At 51.1% G+C, this 18964-nt stretch overlaps 1 protein-coding gene across 4 annotated transcripts; it reads right to left on the minus strand.

Annotated features, from left to right (window-relative positions):
• Positions 1-93: 93 nt before the first annotated feature.
• Positions 94-18648, minus strand: LOC140207238 (uncharacterized). 4 transcript variants are annotated; one of them, XM_072275671.1, is made up of 9 exons: positions 18521-18648; positions 18117-18259; positions 8968-9039; positions 7600-7719; positions 5926-5973; positions 4545-4916; positions 2419-2561; positions 1662-1726; positions 94-1343 (listed from the first exon to the last, which is right to left on the minus strand). In XM_072275671.1, exons 1-9 carry the CDS (start codon positions 18526-18528, stop codon positions 1154-1156), a joined length of 1161 nt encoding a protein of 386 aa, XP_072131772.1. In that variant the 5' UTR covers positions 18529-18648; the 3' UTR covers positions 94-1153. The 4 variants fall into 4 exon arrangements, with proteins under 4 accessions (XP_072131772.1, XP_072131771.1, XP_072131773.1 ...); XM_072275670.1 differs by having other exon boundaries at positions 5857-5973; XM_072275672.1 differs by lacking the exon at positions 8968-9039 and having other exon boundaries at positions 5857-5973.
• Between the last annotated feature and the right edge of the window lie 316 nt (positions 18649-18964).

An 18964-nucleotide genomic window follows, 5' to 3' on the forward strand; every position in this document is an offset into this window, starting at 1 on the left:
AGAACGAGGGGTCACAGTTTGAGGATAAAGGGGAAGCCTTTTAGGACTGAGATTAGGTAAAATTTCTTCACACAGAGAGTGGTGTATCTGGGGAATTCCCTGCCGCAGGAAACAGTTGAGGCCAGTTCATTGGGTATATTTTAAGAGAGATTTAGATATGGCCCTTGTGGCTAACGGAATCAGGGGGTATGGAGAGAAGGCAGGTACAGGGTTCTGAGTTGGATGATCAGCCATGATCATACTGAATGGCGGTGCAGGCTCGAAGGGCCGAATGGCCTACGGCTGCACCATTTTTCAATGTTTCTGTGTTTTTATTTAAAACAAGTTACTTCCCTTCCACTATCAGATTACTAAACGCTTCCTGAATCCATGAGCGCCCTCGATATTCAGCTATTTGCTGTATTTTTTTTTAATTTTTGAAACTTACATTGCATTTATATCTTTGCGCAGTGTTGATTGTGCAAATGATCAACTCTCAGGTGGTGTCAGTCACAGACAATAGATCAGACCGTGATTGCGGTTACAAATATGCGCTGCAGACAGACAGGACATGTGGCACGCTGCTCGTCACTGAGTATAGGATTCGGGAGGTCACATTGCGGTTGTACAAGACATTGGTGAGGCCACACTTGGAGTACTGCGTTTGGTCCTGGTCGCCCTGGTGTAGGAAAGGTGAACCGGAAAGAGTGCAGACGGAAACTTACGAGGATGTTGCCAGGATTCGAGTGGCTGCATTGTGGAGACTGGGCTGGCGTGAGGAGATTATTCTTTGGAGAGCACGGGTGATATTATAGAGGTGGATAAAACCCCGAGGGGCATAGATAGAGTGAATCCGCACAGTCCTTTACCCCAGGGTCGGGAATCTGTGAACCAGAGTGCATAGGAGTGAGGTGAGAGTGGGTGGAGACGAGGGAGAGATAACAGAGAAGGAGTGGTGGAGAGCGGTGCAGGGAGGGGAGGAGAGTGGGAGAGATGGCGAGAAAGAAGGAGATTGATAGGGAAAGAGGATTGTAGGACAGTGTTCGGGGAATAGGATGCGACTAGCGGAGGAGAATGTTTGGGGATGGACAGATTGGGTGAAGAGGGAATTTCAGGATGACGTGTATAAGAGAGAGGAAGGGAGATGGGGGAGAAAAACGGATTGTAATGTGATTCAAGTTGGCCCTACGGACTGTTGACAGAGATCCCGGATCTTTTCAGGAATATCCGTGCACGAATGTGCACTCTTCTCGCAGATGAAACGGTGTTGACGCTCGCAATAGTTCCTCCATATGTGCGAGTTGCAGTTCACGCAGACGGACGTTCCACTGAAATACTTGTACAGAAGACGAGAAGCCACGTCCCTATCATAGAAGGTTAAAAAATTTCAACAGGGTCAAAACAGCTCCAGAAGGACACCTGAGACCGTCACCAAAATAATCCCACTTAATCTCACTTTCCACACAGCCCCGCATCGGACCACAAACTAATCCCACTGACCCACTTTATACCCACAGGCCCGTGTCAGTCTCCAAACTGATTGCACTGCCCCACTCTCTCCCCCACAGCCATGTAACAGAATCCAATCTACTATCGCTCACTTCCCACATCCCCGGTGCGTCATCAAACTACTGCCACTGATCCATCACCAGTATATAGTCCAGTAACAACCCGATTCTCACCTATCCTCGCATTTTCCAATCCAGTATGCTGGGTATTGGTCGGCGAGAGCCTTGGAAACAACATTCTGCCAAATTAAATTTATTTAATTAATGTTAGGAAATGAGACTCTCTCAATCATTGAAACCGAGAGTAGGGAACTTTACTCTGTGTCTGACCCCAGGAATATGTGATGGGACGGTGTGGAGTGAGCATCACTCTGTGTCTGCCCACGGGTGGGTGTAACGTGACGATGTGAAGCGAGCTTCACTCTGCGTCTAATCCCGGGAGAGATGATGGGACCGTGAGCAGTGGGCTTCACTCTGCGTCTGACGCCGGAAGTGTGTGAGGGAACAGCGTTAAGGGAGCTTTCCGGTGTCTGACCGCAGGAGTGTGCGACAGGTCGGTGTGTAGGAAGCTTCACTCTGTGTCAATCCCCGGGAGATGTGATGGGACTGTGTAGATGATGTTCACTCTGTGTCTCACCCCGGGAGTGTGTGATGAGACGGTCCGGAGGGAGATTCACTCTGTGTCTCACCCCGAGAATGTGTGATTGGACGGTGTGAAGTGCACTTCACTCTGTGTCTGACCCCGAGACTGTGATGGGACGTTGTAGAGGGAGAATCACTCTTTGTCTGACATCGGGAGTGTGTAATGGGACGGTGTGGAGTTAGCTTTGTTTTGTTTCTATCCCCGGGAGTGTGTGTGGAAGGAGCTTCACATTGTGTCTCACCCCGAGAGGTCATGATTATTGATATTTCTTCTCACAGTAAGACATACCTTTTCCTCGTTTGAATTTATTTCGAGGAGCCCTGCATCAAATTCTGAACAATATCCCCTCGCTCCATCATAAGATTTGACAACCGTGGATATGAAATAACACCGGTTTTCATTTTCGAACCAGTCCTGGGAACGTGTTTGCTCTGCAAGTCATGAACAAGATACCGTGAATCTTCCTCCATAAATCCCGTTGCACCGACTGGGATCTGAAAATAGTGAACCTCCCTCCATACAGTCCCATCACACACTCCCGGGGTCAGACACAGAGTTAACATCCCTCCACACGTTCCCATCACACTATCCGGCAGTCAGACACCGAGTGAGTCTCCGTCCGCGCCGTCCCATCACACACTCCCGGGGTCAGACACAGAGTGAATCTCCCTCCGCGCCGTCCCATCACACACTCACGGGGTCAGACACAGAGTGAAACTCCCTCCACACCGTCCCATCACACACTCCCGGGGACAGTCACAGAGTGAATCTCCCTCCACACCGTCCCATCACACACTGCCGGGGTCAGACACAGAGTGAAACTCCCTCCACACCGTCCCATCACACACTCCCGGGGTCAGACACAGAGTGAAACTCCCTCCACACCGTCCCATCACATACTCCCGGGGTCAGACACAGAGTGAAACTCCCTCCACACCGTCCCATCACACACTCATGGGGTCAGACACAGAGTTAACATCCCTCCACACGTTCCCATCACACTATCTGGCAGTCAGACACCGAGTGAGTCTCCCTCCGCGCCGTCCCATCACACACTCCCGGGGTCAGACACAGAGTGAATCTCCCTCCGCGCCGTCCCATCACACACTCACGGGGTCAGACACAGAGTGAAACTCCCTCCACACCGTCCCATCACACACTCCCGGGGACAGTCACAGAGTGAATCTCCCTCCACACCGTCCCATCACACACTGCCGGCGTCAGACACAGAGTGAAACTCCCTCCACACCGTCCCATCACACACTCCCGGGGTCAGACACAGAGTGAAACTCCCTCCACACCGTCCCATCACATACTCCCGGGGTCAGACACAGAGTGAAACTCCCTCCACACCGTCCCATCACACACTCATGGGGTGAGACACAGAGTCAATCTCCCTCCAGACAGACCCATCACAAACTCCCGGGGTCAAACACAGAGTGAATCTCCCTCCACAACGTCCCATCACACACTCCCGGGGTCAGACACACAGCTATCATCACTCCACACGGTCCCATCACACAATCCGGCTGTCAGACACTGAGTGAATCTCCCTCCACACAGTCCCATCAAAGTCACGGGTTCAAACACTGAGTGAAGCTCCCACTACAACGTCCTATCACCTACTCCCGTAGTCAGACACAGAGTGAATCTCCCTCCACACTGTCCCATCACACAATCCGGGGATCAGACACAGAGTGAATCTCCTTCCGCACCGTCCCGTCACACACTCCCGGCGTCAGACGCAGAGTGAACCTCCTTGCACACAGTCCTATCACAAACATCCGGGGTCAAACACAGAGTGACTCTTCCTCCATACCGTCCCATCACACACTCCTGGGGTCATTGTAGATCTTTCTCCGCATCGCCCCATCACACATTTCTGGGATCAGACGCAGAGCGAAGCTCTCTCCGCACAGTCACGTCACTCATCCCAGAAGTCAGAGAGAGAGTAAAGCCCGTGTCGCCCGAGCTATCACAGAGTTCTCATGTCAAACGCAGAGTGAAGCTCCTTATGCATGATCTCTTCCCACAGTCGGGGTTAGACGCAGATTAAAGTTATACACGTCGTGCCCCATCACACACTCCCGGGGTCAGACTGTAGGTGTCACTGTTTCCACACCGTCCCATCACACACTCCCGGAGTAAGACAGCAGGTTCGCTGCCTCCTTACCGTTCCATCTCACTTTCCACGGTCGGATATAGAGTGAAGCTCCCTCCACACCATCCAATCACACCGTCCCAGGATCAGACACAGAATACAACTCACTCCACAATGTCCCATCGCACACTCCCAGGGCAAGAGATGGAGTGAAGCTCTCCACCTCCCCCCTCTCCCTCTCCCTCTCCCTCCTCCCCCCTCTCCCCACCGCCTCGTTGATGAGGAGCAGGGGGACGGGGGGATGTCGTCTCACCTCTTCTCCTGCTGAGATATTGGCAAATCTGAGCTTTGGTTTCGGTGATGGTCCTGTACTTCGTTTCGAGCTGATTGCATTCATGACGGAGTTCGATGTCTGTTTGATTCAGCTCGGTGAGTTCGGAATTGAGGACGGTAATGTTGTTTTCGAGTTTGGATAGGTTGTTGTTGAGGACGGAAAGATTCTTTAGACAGTTTCTCTGGGAGAGTTCCAGGCGGGAGTTCTCAGATGTCCTGGATTTAAGGGTTGAGTTCAGCTCATGGACTTGCTGTTGATATTGGCGTTGGGTCCTGTTCATCTCCTGATGTTGTTCCCAAAGTCTCCGGTAGTTTCGGTCGGAGGTGATCAGAGACTGACGAGTCTGTGATACTAAGAGTGATAGTAAGGGGTGTGTCAGTGACACGGTGTGAGGTGTGTCGGTGTCACAGTGAATTGTCTGTCGGTGTCAGATGACGGGAGTGTCTGTGTCACAATGAGAAGCCTGTCTGTCACAAGATCTGCGGAACTGTCAGTGTCACGGTGTTGGGAGTGTCGGGGTCACACTGAGGTGTGTGTTGGTGTCATAGTGAAGGGTGTGTCTCTGTCACAGTGAGGGGTGTGTGGGTGTCAAAATGAGGGGCCAGTTGGTGTCACAATGAGGGACCTGTCTGTGACTGGGTGCCACAGGGAAAGGCCTGTTTGTGTCACAGCGATGGACCTCTCTGTGACACAATGTGTTGAATGTTGGTCTCACAATCAGGGGCGTGTCGGTGCCACGGTGACTGCGTGACGGTGTCCATGTGAAGGGAGTGTCAGTGTTACGGTGTGGGGTGTGTAAGTGTCACAGTTTTGGTGTAATGGTGTGGAAAATGTTGCTGTCATGGATAGCGGTGTGTTGGTGTAATGGTGTGCTCTGGACAGTGTCACGGTCTTGGGAGTGTCGGTGTCACAGTGAGAGGTATGTCGGGGTTATCGTGAGTGTACTATTGTAATGGTCTTCTGTCATAATATTGGTAAGGTTCCTCTCTATGCTACGTTGAGGGTAACTTCTGTGTCATGGTAAGGGGCGTGTCGCTGTCACCGTGAGGGCCGTGTCACTGTCACTGTGAGGAAAGTGTTGTTGTCACGGTGAGGAACATGTCGCTGTCAAAGTGAGGGCCGTGTCGCTGTCACGGTGAGAGTGTGTCGGTGTCACACTGAGGGGCGTGTCGGCGTAACTGTGAAGGGCATTTCGGTGTCACGGTGAGGGCATTGTCGGTGTCACAGTAAGCTTTTACATTCCACCCTGTTACTTTCCGGTCTGACTTCACCCGGGGCCCGTTCGACTTACCACTAATGGACAGCCCGACAACTATCGCGATAAGGGCGCATGTAACTAGGCAGAGTATGTAGAACTCACGGTGCGATCTATTTCCGATGTTCTCTTTCGGCTCCTGTTTATGCGCACCTGTAGAGAGAACATTCAGCGTGTGTGTGAATTCAGCCGTCTCCCCCACTGTTTTTCCCTTCCACCCACCGTCCGCACTCTCTCCTTCCACCACGATCACCCGTCCCTCTCTCAATCTCATCTACTGTCAGCCGTTATCGTTGAGAGTCCAACTTCCCTGACTTGGCAGAGTCTGACAGATGTCTAACCGATTCCAGAGATCAGTCAGATCTCCACCGAGTCTCTTCCGCTCCAGAGGAAGCAACCCAGGTGTCCGACCCCTCGTTGTAAAACATGCCATGGAATCCAGGCAGCGTCTTGTTAAGTCTCTCCTGCGGCTGCCAAACGCCTTGACATGTTACTGATAATGTGGTGACCGGAACTGTATACTATACACCTGATTCAGCCTTAGCGGTGATATTTATATCGTTGCAACATAACTCCCTGACATTTGTACTCAATGCCCCGAACAATAAAGGGAAGAATGCCAAAGGTCTTCTTAACCATCCCATTAAACTGTGCAGACACGTTCAGGGAGCGATGAACATGGACCCCGAAGCTGCTGTAGGTTTTCCATCTTTCTATGTTTAAACACTGTTTTGGGTCGTGGCTTTCACAGTGCGTCATTTCTTTCATTTCACCGACCAAGCCGCAATATTTTAGGTTTGTCCGGGTTAACCTCCATCTGCCCGGTCTCCAAACCATTTATGTAACTGATCTACGTCCCACTGAATTCTTTGCCAGTCTTCTCCGCTCTCCACAGCAATACCTCTCGCCGTATCATCTGCAAACCTAACAACCCACCCACCTACAAATTCATCCAGATCATTTAAATGCATTTTGGAGCCAAGAGGTAATGTTGCAGCTATATAGGCCCTGGTCAGACCCCACGTGGAGTTCTGTGATCACTTCGGGTCACCTCACTATAGGGAGGACGTGGAAACAATAGAAAAGGTACAGATGAGATTTGCAAGGATGTTGCCTGGATTAGGGAGCATGCCTTATGAGAAAAGGTTGAGAGAAATTGGCCTTTTCTCCTTGGAGCGACGGAGGATGAGAGGTGACCTGATAGAGGTGTATAAGGTAATGAGAGGCATTGATCGTGCGGATCGTCAGAGGCTTTTTCCCAGGGCTAAAATGGCTAGCACGAAAGTGCATAGTTTTAAAATACTTGGAAGTAGGTACAGAGGAGAAGTCGGGGTACGTTTTTTACGCAGAGAGTGGTGACTGCGTGGTGCCGGCCGTGGCGATGGCGGAGGCGGTACCGATAGGGTCTTTAAAGAGACTCCAGGATCGCTACATGAAGCTTAGAAAAATAGAGGGCTATGGGTAAAGCCCAGGTAGTTGTAAGTTAAGGACAAGTTCGACACAGCTTTGTGGGCCGAAGGGCCTGTATTGTGAAGTATGTTTTCTATGTTTCTATGTTTCTGAACCACCCATTTACAATTTCGTCCAGATAATTTATGTAGATCACAGACAGGGATTTAACTGGGGAGCCGAGTGACAACCTTTTATTGCCCAGATGGCGCTCAGTCTGTGGAATGAGCTGACAGTGGAAGGGGTCGAGGCAGATACATTAGAAACCTGGTCACTTGGGAGAATGACGCGCGATCTCTCCAAAATGACGTCATTTCTGCGAGCTCTGACCTGTTTGTGCAGTGGTTGGCAGCCCGCCGGGTCCCGAGGCAATGGGAGGATCTTCGTCCTCATCGATGCGGGGTTCCTCTTTCCGAAAGTTCAGCTCTGAGTAGGTGGAGGTCAGATCGTCTGGGGGAGAGAGTCGGACAGGCAGGTGAGGAAGAGAGTCAGAACGGTAGAGAATGGGAGAGAGAAAGAAGAGAGGGGGAGAAAAAAGAGAAAATGTGGCAAGTGAGGAGGAAAAAGGTGGTTAGACAGCATGGGGGTGGGGTGAGACAGATGAGAGACACGGGGACGCAGAAGAGGAGAGCGATGGACGAGCGAGGAGTAGACAGCGATAGGGGCGATGAGAAGAAAATGCAAGTGGAAGAATGGGGAGGGAGAAGGGCGTGAGAGAGGCGGAGACAGAGTGGGAGAGAGAGACGGGAGAGAGTAGGGGAACAGTGAGATGACGGAGAGAGGTGTGAGAGAGCGCGAAAGAGAAGGGGATTGAGAAGGGTGAGTGAGAGGAAGAGAAAAGTGGAAGAGGGATGAGGAAGAGATTTTGACAGAGAGAAGAAAGAGCGAAGGGTGAGAGCGTCGGGGAAAGGAAGGGAGGCGTCGATAGAGGGGAAGAGAAGGCGCAAGGGGAGATGAGCGGCAAATTTAGGGACAAAGAGAGTTGTGGAGGCCGGGAGGGGTGGACGGGGGGTTGAGGGAGAGAGTGAGCAGAGAGAGACGGAAAGATCGCGAGGGGAAGATCGAGAATGCAAAAGACACTGACTTTGATTGAGGAGAGACGGGAGGGAGAGGGGACAATGAGAGAGGGTGAAGAGAATGAGTCAGTGGGAGACAGCAGATAAAACAGGGAGAGAGGAGGGGAGAGAGGGAAAGAGCGGAGGAAGGAGAGGGTGGGAGGAGGTGACGGAGGGGACAGAAAGGGAAAGTGGGAAATGCGGTGGGTTAAGAAAAGGGAGAAAGTGGTTAAGGTTTTACACCGCGCTCCCCCCTCACCGTCTCTCCCACTGTGTCCCTCCTCACCTACACGGCGCGCACTCATCTCCGCCTCCTCACCAACAACACCCCCCCCCCGCACCCTCACCCGCCCCCCTGCCCACCTCCGCCAAGAGCGCTTGCTGCTCATTGCCTCTTCCTCCACAGGGCACATCCAATTCTATCCCTCCTCACAGACCCTTCGCCTCAAACTATCCCATGGCGCTCCCACTATACAGCCCCTCACACAAAGATCCCCAAACCCCCATCGTCCCTCCCGCGCGTTCACTCTTTCCGATGCTCAGACAGGGTATCACAAGGGACAACTGTGCGTTTGCCCTGAATATCTCGGTAGGATTAGATGCATCAGCTAAACACAGTCAAACCAAAAAGGATGAAACTGACCTTCATCTGTCTGGACCCTGAGCGCTGAGAGGGTCTTGACATTAAGTTCCGCGTACGATTCATCAGGTTCAGCTGGGGACAGAACAGGGAGAGTCAGAAACAGGGTGAGGCTCCCTCCACACCGTCCCATCACACGCTCCCGGGGTCAGACACAGAGTGAAGCTCCCTCCACACCGTTCCATTACACACTGCCGGGGTCAGAGACAAAGTGAATCTCCCTCCAAACGTCCCATCACACACTCCCGGGTTCAGGCACAGAGAGAGGCTCGCTCCACACCGTCCATTCAGACACTCCCGGTGTCAGACACAGAGTGAAGCCCCCTCCACACCGTCCCATCACACACTCCTGGGGTCAGACACAGAGTGAATCTCCCTCCCTCCGTCCTATCCCGCACTCTCGGGGTCAGACACAGAGTGAAGTTCCCTCCCTCCGTCCCATCCCGCACTCTCTGGGACAGTCACAGAGTGAAACTCTCTCTACACTGTCCCATCACACACTCCCGGGGCCAGACACAGGGTGAATCTCCCTCCACAGGTCTCTCTGCCCCCCCTCCTCACCTGGGGAAGGGGACCGTGCGTCCGTTTTTGTGAACTTCACATTTATGTAAGTCTCGCTGTCGTCCATCCTGTCGAGGGTCCTCTGCGTTTCTGAGCTCAGAAAGGGGAAGCAACCGTTGGCAGAGGAACCCTGTGCTGACAAGCGTGTCCGACCGAACAGCAACAAACAACAGATGAGCAGCTGTTAAAGAGAGGAACTGAGAACAGGCGGAGGAAGTATGGGGAGGAGAGAGGATGAGGACTTTGGTGAAAGCGTTCAGAGTGGTGGGGAAGAGTAGGGAAAGTGGGGAGAAAGACGGGGGAGGTGGAGAGAGAGAGGGGAAGGTTGGTCGTTAGCGGAGAGTGAAGCGGGTGACAGGGAATGTTTGGAAAGAGGGAACTGAGAGCGATAGACATGAGGAAAGTAGGGAGCGAGAAAGGGAAGAAATTGAGAGGTGGAGATTTGGAGAGATTGCGAGGGAGACGGAGAAAAGAGAGGGCGATCGAACGTGGTGAAGAGTGTTGACAGAGATGGAATGAGATGGAACGGAGAGGAAGACAGGGAGGAGAGAGTGAACGATATAGAAAGGAAACGAGTGCAAGAAGGGTAGAGATGAGGGAGATGGAATGTTGACGATGGAGGGAGTGAGGAATCGAAGGTGGAGGGGGGAAGGACAGGAAGGAGCGAAGTCGAGAAGGAGGACAGGAATGAGGAAGGAGGGACTTTCGGAGAGATTAGTGTCGTTCATACAGAGCCGCTCTCGTCCTGGAGATTTGCACCCCGTGGTTGGGCCCTAATTTGCGCGTTGGACGCTCCCACAGCTCCTGACCATCGCCGGGGCTAGAAACCACGTCTCTGGGACAAAGCCCCATCATCAACCGAGGTGAATGAGCAGCACACTTCGAAACTCGTTCACTCGGTGTGAGGTGAGCAGCACACTTCGAAACTCGTTCAGCGCACTCTTTCTTTCCTTCCTTAATCAGTGGCATTCTCTCTCTCTCTCTCTCTCTCTCTCTCACACACACACACACACACACACACACACACACACACACACACAAACACACACTAACACACTTTCTCTCTCAGCTCTTCCTCTCTCCGCCATCACTCTCTCCATCTCCCCATCTCTCTCTGTCTCCCATTCTCTCCCACCTTCCTCCCCTTCCCTCCGCCTTATCCCGTCTCTCCCTTCTCTCCACTCTATTCTCTCCCACCTTCCCCATTACCTGATCCTACTCTCTCACCCACCTGCCCCACACCGATTCTCCTCTCTAACACCCCCACCCACATCCCACCCGTCGCAGTTACCGAGAGATATCCCGACCCGCCCACCCATTTCACCCTAACGAGGAAGATTCCCACATTTTCGGTCCCGTCCCTTCCGCCTTTCCGGCGATGGTGGGTAGGGGAGAGATTGGACACCATCTGGCCCAGGACAGCCGGCAATCTCTCTGCTGCTCCCTCCTGTCTCAAATCTCCCAATAACCGCCATCCACGCTCTTTCGGTCGTTTCGTCTCTTCTCCTTTTACACAATCCCTCACTTCCCGCTCTCCATAACGCAGGAACACACCTTGCCTGCATCAGACACAGAGTGAATCTCCCTCCGCACTGTCCCATCACACACTCCCGGGGTCAGACACAGAGTGAATCTCCCTCCACACCGTCCCATCACACACTCCCGGGGTCAGACACAGAGTGAATCTCCCTCCACACCGTCCCATCACACACTCCCGGGGTCAGACACAGGGTGCATCTCCCTCCACACCGTCCCATCACACACTCCCGGGGTCAGACACAGAGTGAATCTCCCTCCACACCGTCCCATCACACTCTCCCGTGGTCAGACACAGAGTGAATCTCCCTCCGCACCGTCCCATCACACACTCCCGGGGTCAGACACAGAGTGAATCTCCCTCCACACCGTCCCATCACATACTCCGGGGGTCAGACACAGGGTGCATCTCCCTCCACACCGTTCCATCACACACTCCCGGGGTCAGACACAGAGTGAATCTCCCTCCCCACCGTCCCCTTGTTTCGCTTTCTTTGTCAATGAAAAGTATAGTTTTCTCGCGGTGTAGGGTCACAGTTTTAAGGTGCTTGGAAGATGGTTGTCGGAGGTATTATTTTTTTTTCATACAGAGAGTGGTGGGTTGCTGCAGAGAGAGAACGCACTTCCAGCGATGGTGGTCGAGACGGATCCAATGGGGTCTTTTAAGGGACTATTAGATAGGAACTTTGTTGTATGATTTTGATCATGGAATTGACCCCTACGCCTACTTTCGTTTCATCCGCAAACATTGCCGCAAAGCCATCTAATCCAATAAATCATTGGCAAGCAATCTGATAAGTAGCGGTCCCACATGTGCGCATGCGCCGGTCGTGCATTCAGCCTGTTACAGCCGTTCCGATTGAATTCTTACTTTTTCCTTCTTACTTTTAACTTACGTTATTTTTGCATTTTTTTTTTCACGATAACACGTCGAAGCTGCACCCTCTCTGACATGCTGGTATAGAGAGTTTTATTTGGGTTTCCAACGCTGGAAATAGTTACATCCCGATCTATCTATCGATCTATCTGAATCTGACTCCCTGACGAACACCACCAGTCACTGGCAGCCAATTAGAGAAGGCCCTTTTAATTCTCACTCGCTGCCTTCTGCCTGTCAGCCGTTCCTCCGGAAATGCCTTTGTCTTTCCTGTAAAGCTGCAAGATTTTATCTTGTTAAGCAGCCTCAGGCATGGTACTTTATCAAATGCATTCTGGAAGTCGGATAAATGACATCCATTGCCTGGGCTTTGTCCACTCTGCTGGTTACTTCCTCACAGAACTCTAACAGATTCGTCAGGCAAGATTTCCCTTGATAGAAACCAAGCTGACTTCGACTTATTTTATCATTAGCCACCAAATGCCTCCCAACCTCAACTTTATTAATGGACTCCAATACTTCCCCAACCATTGAGGTTGGGCTAACTGGCTTATAATTCCCTTTATTTGGCCTTCCTCACTTCTTAAAGTGTGCCGTGACAATTCCAATCTTCCAGTCCTCCGAGGCCATGCCAGAATCAAGTGTTTTTTTTGAAAGATCACGAACAATGCATCGGTTATCTCTTCAGCAACCACTCTCAGGACCCTGGGATGTAGTCCGTCTGGCCCAGGTGACTTATCCATCTGAAGGCCTTTGAGTTTGCCAGGCACTCGTTCCTTTGTAATCGCAATGACACTTACTCCTGCTCCCTGACACTGACGGACCACTGGCACGCTGCTAATGTCTTCCACAGTGAAGACTTATGGAAAGTACTCATTAAGTTCAGTTGTCATTTCTTTGTCACCAAATACAACATCACGACTCTCATTTTCCCATGGTTCAATATCAACTCGCAATTGCTCATTACTCTTTCAATAACTTTAAAAAGAACTGTTACTATCCTGCTTTATGTTATTGGCTTGTTTGCCCTCACATTTCATCTTTTCCCTTCTTATAGCTTTTTTTTAACCTTTTGTTGGATTTTAAAAGGGTCACAATCATCCAACTTTCCACTCATTTTTGCTCTTTTCTATGTCCTTATATTGACTTTCATGCAGTCCTTAATTTCCTTTGTCAACCACGGTTGCTCTCCTAGCCGTTTGAGAACAACGTCCTCGGTGGGAAATAACTGTCCTGCACCTTATGAACTATTCCCCGAAATCTCAGCCGTTCTGCTCTGCCGTCAACCACTCCAGTATCCTCCTCCAATCCGTCTGGTCAAGATCCTCTCTCAGGCCTCTGTAAGCCCCTTTGTTGCATTGCGATACTGACTTACGCTTCTGCCTCTCAAGTTGCAGAAGGAACTCAATCATAATCTGATCACTGTCGCCTAAGGGTTCCTTTGCATTAAGCTCCCTAATGAGATATGCGTCATTACTCAACACTCGATCTACGATAGCCTTTCCCGAGCAGGCTTAAGCACCAGTTGCTCTAAAAAGCCTTCTCATGGGCATTCAACAAATTCCATCTCCTGCGATTTGGCACAACCTGATTTTACCAAACGCTTGCAGATTGAAGTCCCCTCCCCATTACAATTGGGTCATTGCTCTTATTACATTCCCTTCTCAGCTCCCTTTGCAGTTTCAACCCCACACATTCGCTGCAATTTGGAGGCCTATATGTGATTTCCCTTTTTTTTTTACCCTTGCAGTTCCTTAACTCCACCCACAAAGATTCGACATTCTCTGACCCGATGTCACCTTTTTCTCAGGATGATTCTGGGACGATTCCGGAAGACGGGAAAATTGCAAATGTCACTCTACTCTTCAAGAAGGGAGTTTGAGCAGAAGAAGGGAAATGGTAGGCCTGTTGGCCTGGCCTCAGTGGTTGGGAAGATGTTGTAATCAATGGTTATGGGTGAGGTTTCGGGTGACTTTGAAGCACATGATAAAATAGGCACAGTCAGCATGGTTTCCTCAAGGGAAAATCTTGCCTGACAAATCAGCTGGAATTATTTGAAGAAATAGCAAGCAGAATAGACAAAGGAGAGTCGGTTGCTCTCATGTACTTTGATTTCCAGAAGGCCTTTGACATGGTGCCACACATGAGGCTGCTTAACAAGCTAAGGGCCAATGTTATTACTGGAAAGATTCTAGCATGGTGTGGAGGGAGACTTACTCAGCTTCTGACGCCGGGAGTGCTTCACCTCCATCCCCCTCTCTCCCCCTCTCTACACTCCCTCTGCCTCCTCACTCCGCCTTTTACTCCATGGCTCCTCCGTGCCCCATCCCCATTTTCTGGTTCTCTTCTCCCTTCCTCTGCCCCTCCCTCTCCCCTCTGCCATCTCCTCCCTCTCTGTCCCCTCTCCCTGCCTCTAGTCCACTTTCATGCCTCTATGCTCCCCTCATTCCTTCTCTCCAACGTCTCTCACCCCCTATGGACGTGGATCTACCGATCCCTCTGTTCCCCCTCACTGCTGAGAGCCCTGCCCTTAACCGTGAACTCCGCCTTCCAGTTCGACCATTCAAAGTGAACCCCCTTTACACTTCACGGTATTGAACGGCATCTGCCACGTCCCTGCCCAGCTCTGCATCCCGTCAATGTCCCACGACAACCCAACATACTTTGCCCAATGCCAGCAGTTTTTGATGCCATCTTCAAACTCACTACCCGACCCTTCCAGTTCTCTTGCAGGTCATAAAAAAAAAAAACACAAAGGTGGAAGGGGGTGGCGGCAAGGTGGCGTAGTGGTTAGCATGACGATTTACAGTTCTGGTAACCCAGGTTCAATTCCTGCCGCTGCCTGTAAGGAGTTATCACGTGACAGCGTGGGTTTCCTCCGGCTGATCCGGTTTTTCTCCCACATTCCAAAGACGTGCCAGGTAGCATGTTAGCAGATCTTTCTAAACCAGGCAGGAAATTGCAGACGTCTTGCAGATGAAATAATTCTCCCTAGAGCAGCCGGAACGGCCGGGGTAGGAGGCACAGCGCTTGAAGACTGGTTCTAGTGGATTGTACAGCAAATTGTTTTCTGCTGTCCCACTGTGAAATGGAACAGGTAGGAAACAGAGGTTTCATTTGCCCTCGGTAAATCACTGATCGGCGAGATTAACCGTCGAGGGTGTTAACAGTTCCAATCCGGGTACCGCATTTTCTCCTCACAGTCGCAGGGCAGTCCCCTTCAACCCTGCATCAGTCCCAAACCAATCCCACACTCCCCTCTCTCCCCCACAGCTACTTCTCGTCTATAGGCTATCCCGCTGTCCCTCTTTCAACCCACCGAGCTGCCTCTCAGTCCCCAGAGTAATGCACTGCCCCACTCCCTCACCTGAACCCCGTGTCTGTTCCCAAACTAATCCCACTCCCCGCTGTCTCGCTACAGCTCCGTGTCGGACACCACACTAACCGCAAAGCCATCTGTACCACAAAATCATTGACAAGGAATGTGATAAGTTGCAGTCCCAATACTGACTCCGTGACGAACACCACTGGTCACTGGCAGCCAACTAGAGAAAGCCCCTTACATTCCCATTGGCTGCCTCCTGCCTGCCAGACATTCCTCTAGACATGTCACAGTCATTGCTGTAACGCCATAGGATTTTATGCTGCTTAAGCAGCCTCAGGCATGGCGCTTTATCAAATGCCTTTTGGAATGCCAGTCAATGATATCAGCTGCCTGTGCTTTGTCCAATCTGCTGGTTACCTCCTCAAAGAACTCTAACAGATGTGTCAGGCAAGATTTCCCTTGACAGGAACCAAGCTGACTTTGACTTATTTGATCATTAGTCACTAAGTTACTCGCAACCTCAAATTTATTAATGGACTCCAGCACTTCCCCAAACACTGACTTCAGGCTAACTGGCAAATAATTTCCTCGCTTTGGTCATCCTCATTTCTTAAAGTATACAGTGACATTTGCAATCTTCCAGTCCTCCGGGACCATGCCAGAATCAAGTGAGTTTTGAAAGATCATGACCAATGAATCCGTTATCTCTTCAGCAACCTCTGTCAGGACTCTGGGATGTAGTCCACCTGGCCCAGGTGACTTATCCACCTGAAGACCTTTGAGTTTGCCAGGCACTTTTTCCATTGTAGTCGCAATGACACTTATTCCTACTCCCTGACACTCACGGACCACTGGCACACTGCTAGTGTCTTCCATAGTGAAGACTGATGGAAAGTACCCATTAAGTTCATCTGTCATTTCTTTGTCGCCCATTACTACCTCACCACTCTCATTTTCCAGAGGTTCAATATTAACTCGGAACTCCCCATTACTCTTCATACATTTTGTTTTAAGTGTTAGTATCCTGCTTTATGTTATTGGCTTGTTTGCCCTCATATTCCACCTTTTTCCTTCTTATTGTTTTTTAGTTGCCTTTTGTTGGATTTTAAAAGTGCAGCAATCATCCACCTTCCCACTTACTTATGCTACCTTCTATGCCTTTTCCTTGGCTTTTATGCAGTCCTTAATTTCCTTTGTCAGCCACGGTTGCCTACACCAGCCGTCTGAGAACAACTGCTTCTGTGGGACATATCTATCCTGCGCCTTATGAAATATTCCCGACATTCAGCCATCTCTGCTCTGCCGTCATCCCCGCCAGTATCCTCCTCCAATCCGCCTGGGCAGGCTCCTCTCTCATGCCTCTGACGGACACCACACTAAGCGCAGTCTCCCATTCTTTTCCCGCAGCGTAGTGTAGGTCACCATACTAGTCCCACTGTCCCACTCTCCACCTCACACCCTGTATCAGTCAGAAGAATAATCGCACTGCTGCACTATCTCTCCGCAGCCTCATCTCAGTCCCAAAAGAAATGACATCCTCCCGCTCTCTCCCCAGAACCCTGTGTCAGTCCCCATACTAAACACCTTGCCCACTCTCCCGGTCGAGCCCCAAGTCAGTCCCCAAACTACTCGCACTGCCCATGCCCTCACCACAGCACCCTGTAAGACTCCAAACTGAACCCACTGCCCCCCTCTCCACACAGCCGTCAGTCACTGAGAACCTCACATGCATAGGCATTTTCCAATCCAGTAACGTCAGCTTCCATCTAAGTTTTGGAAACAAAATCCTGGTAAATACATTTTCTTTCGTTACCACTCTGCATGGAACGTTATCGTTGGACCCTGGAAGTGTATAATGCAATAGGGCGGAGGGAACTTCACACTGCTTCTACCCGGTGGTGTGTGATGGGGTAGTGTGGAGGGAGATTCACTCTGTGTCTGACCCCGGGAGTGTGTGATGGGACGGTGTGGAGGGAGATTCACTCTGTGTCTGACTCCAGCAGTGTGTGATGGGACGGAGTGGAGGGAGCTTCACTCTGTGTCTGAACCCGGTGGTGTGTGATGGGACGGTGTGGAGGGAGATTCACTCTGTGTCTGACGCCGGGAGTGTGTGATGGGACGGTGTGGAGGGAGTTTCAATCTATGTCTCTCCCGGGAGTGTACGATGAGGCGGTCTGTAGCGAGCATCACTCTGTGTATGATCCCGGGAGCTTGTAGTGCGACGGTGTAGAGGGTGATTCACTCTGCGCCCGAGCCCAGGGTTGTGTCATGGGATGGAGTGTGGAAGCTTCACTCTGCATGACCCGTTGAGTGTGTAATGGGACGGTGTGGAGGGAGATTCACTCTGTGCCTGACCCTGGGAGTGTGTGATGGGACGCTGTGGAGGGAGCTTTACTATTTGTCTGATCCCGGGAGTGTGTGATGGGACCGTGTGGAGGGAGCGTTACTATTTATTTGACAGCGCAGGTGTGTGATGGGAAATTGTGGAGGGAGTTTCTCTGTCACGCCTCGTGGGTGTGCGATGGGACGATATGGAGGGAGCTTTACTATTTGTCTGATCCCGGGAGTGTGTGATGGGACGCTGTGGAGGGAGCGTTACTATTTATCTGACAGCGCAAGTGTGTGATGGGAAAGTGTGGAGGGAGTTTCTCTGTCACGCCTCGTGGGTGTGCGATGGGACGATATGGAGGGAACGTGACTCTATATGAACCATGAAGTTTATGATGGGACGGTGTGGAACGAGTGTCACTTTCTGCCTCACCCCGGGAGTGTGTGATGGGACGGTGTGGAGGGAGGATCGCTCTGTCAGGCCCCGGGCAGTTTGCGGACATCCTCACGTGGTATGGCACATACCTTTTCCTCGATTGAGTTCATTTCCAGCAGCTTTCAACCACACTTCGAATATCTTTGCTTCGCTCCAGCGTGAGATTTTGCCACCGTCGATATGAAATAACAAGCGCCTCTCCTGTTGACCCACCCCTGGAAACACATCTGTTCTGTAAATGAGGAACAGAGAACAGTGAGTGACGATATTGGGTTTTGCTGACCGAGAAACTTTGAACCCACAGGGAGTCTTCATGTTGTTTCTGATATAAATAGTCGCGAGTACACTCACGAAAGGGAGATTACCCTGTAGCCATCCAGTTTTCGCAGAATCGCTCACTATAGACAACTGGCCTCATGATTTACACACTAAGTTCAGGAACAGCTTTTACCCCTCAACCATCAGGAATGAGGTCAGGAGCCCCAGGACTCACACCACCATGCTCAGGAACTGTTACTGGGGGAGATTCAGAAGGGAGTTCTCGGAAGTCCTGGATTCCAGGGTTGAGTTCACCTCATGAATCTGTTGACGATATAGGCGCTGGGTCCTGTTCACCTCCTGACGTTGCTCGCAATGTTTCATTCACAGATGATAATAGACTGACGAGTCTGTAGCACTGAGAGTGACGGTCAGGGGGCGTGTCAGTGGCACCGTGTTGGTGGGGGCGGGCGTTTCAGATTGTGGTGTGCTATCTACCCCTGGGGTTCATATTGTCTGTGGACTGTCACTTTAAGGAGAAAGAGGGAACCGAGACTGACTGTTTGGCTCTGTGTTAATTTCTACTGTCTGCAGAATTGCCTCGTAGCTCTGGTGACCAGCTCGTGTTATGTTTTCTCTGCAGCGTGTTTACTTTTTTACGAGGACAGTTACAGACAGA

Source organism: Mobula birostris, chromosome 13, assembly GCF_030028105.1.
Source record: "Mobula birostris isolate sMobBir1 chromosome 13, sMobBir1.hap1, whole genome shotgun sequence".
Taxonomy (NCBI): Eukaryota; Metazoa; Chordata; class Chondrichthyes; order Myliobatiformes; family Myliobatidae; genus Mobula; species Mobula birostris.

Bases quoted from the DNA above. Each gene is read 5' to 3' on its own strand.
- LOC140207238 (XM_072275670.1), bottom strand. The intron at 7,720-8,967 runs GTCAGTTTCATC...TCTCTCCCCCAG, and splicing joins CAGGGTCCAGACAGATGAAG to ACGATCTGACCTCCACCTAC. The intron at 5,974-7,599 runs GTCAGAGCTCGC...TTCTCTCTACAG, and splicing joins GCCAACCACTGCACAAACAG to GTGCGCATAAACAGGAGCCG.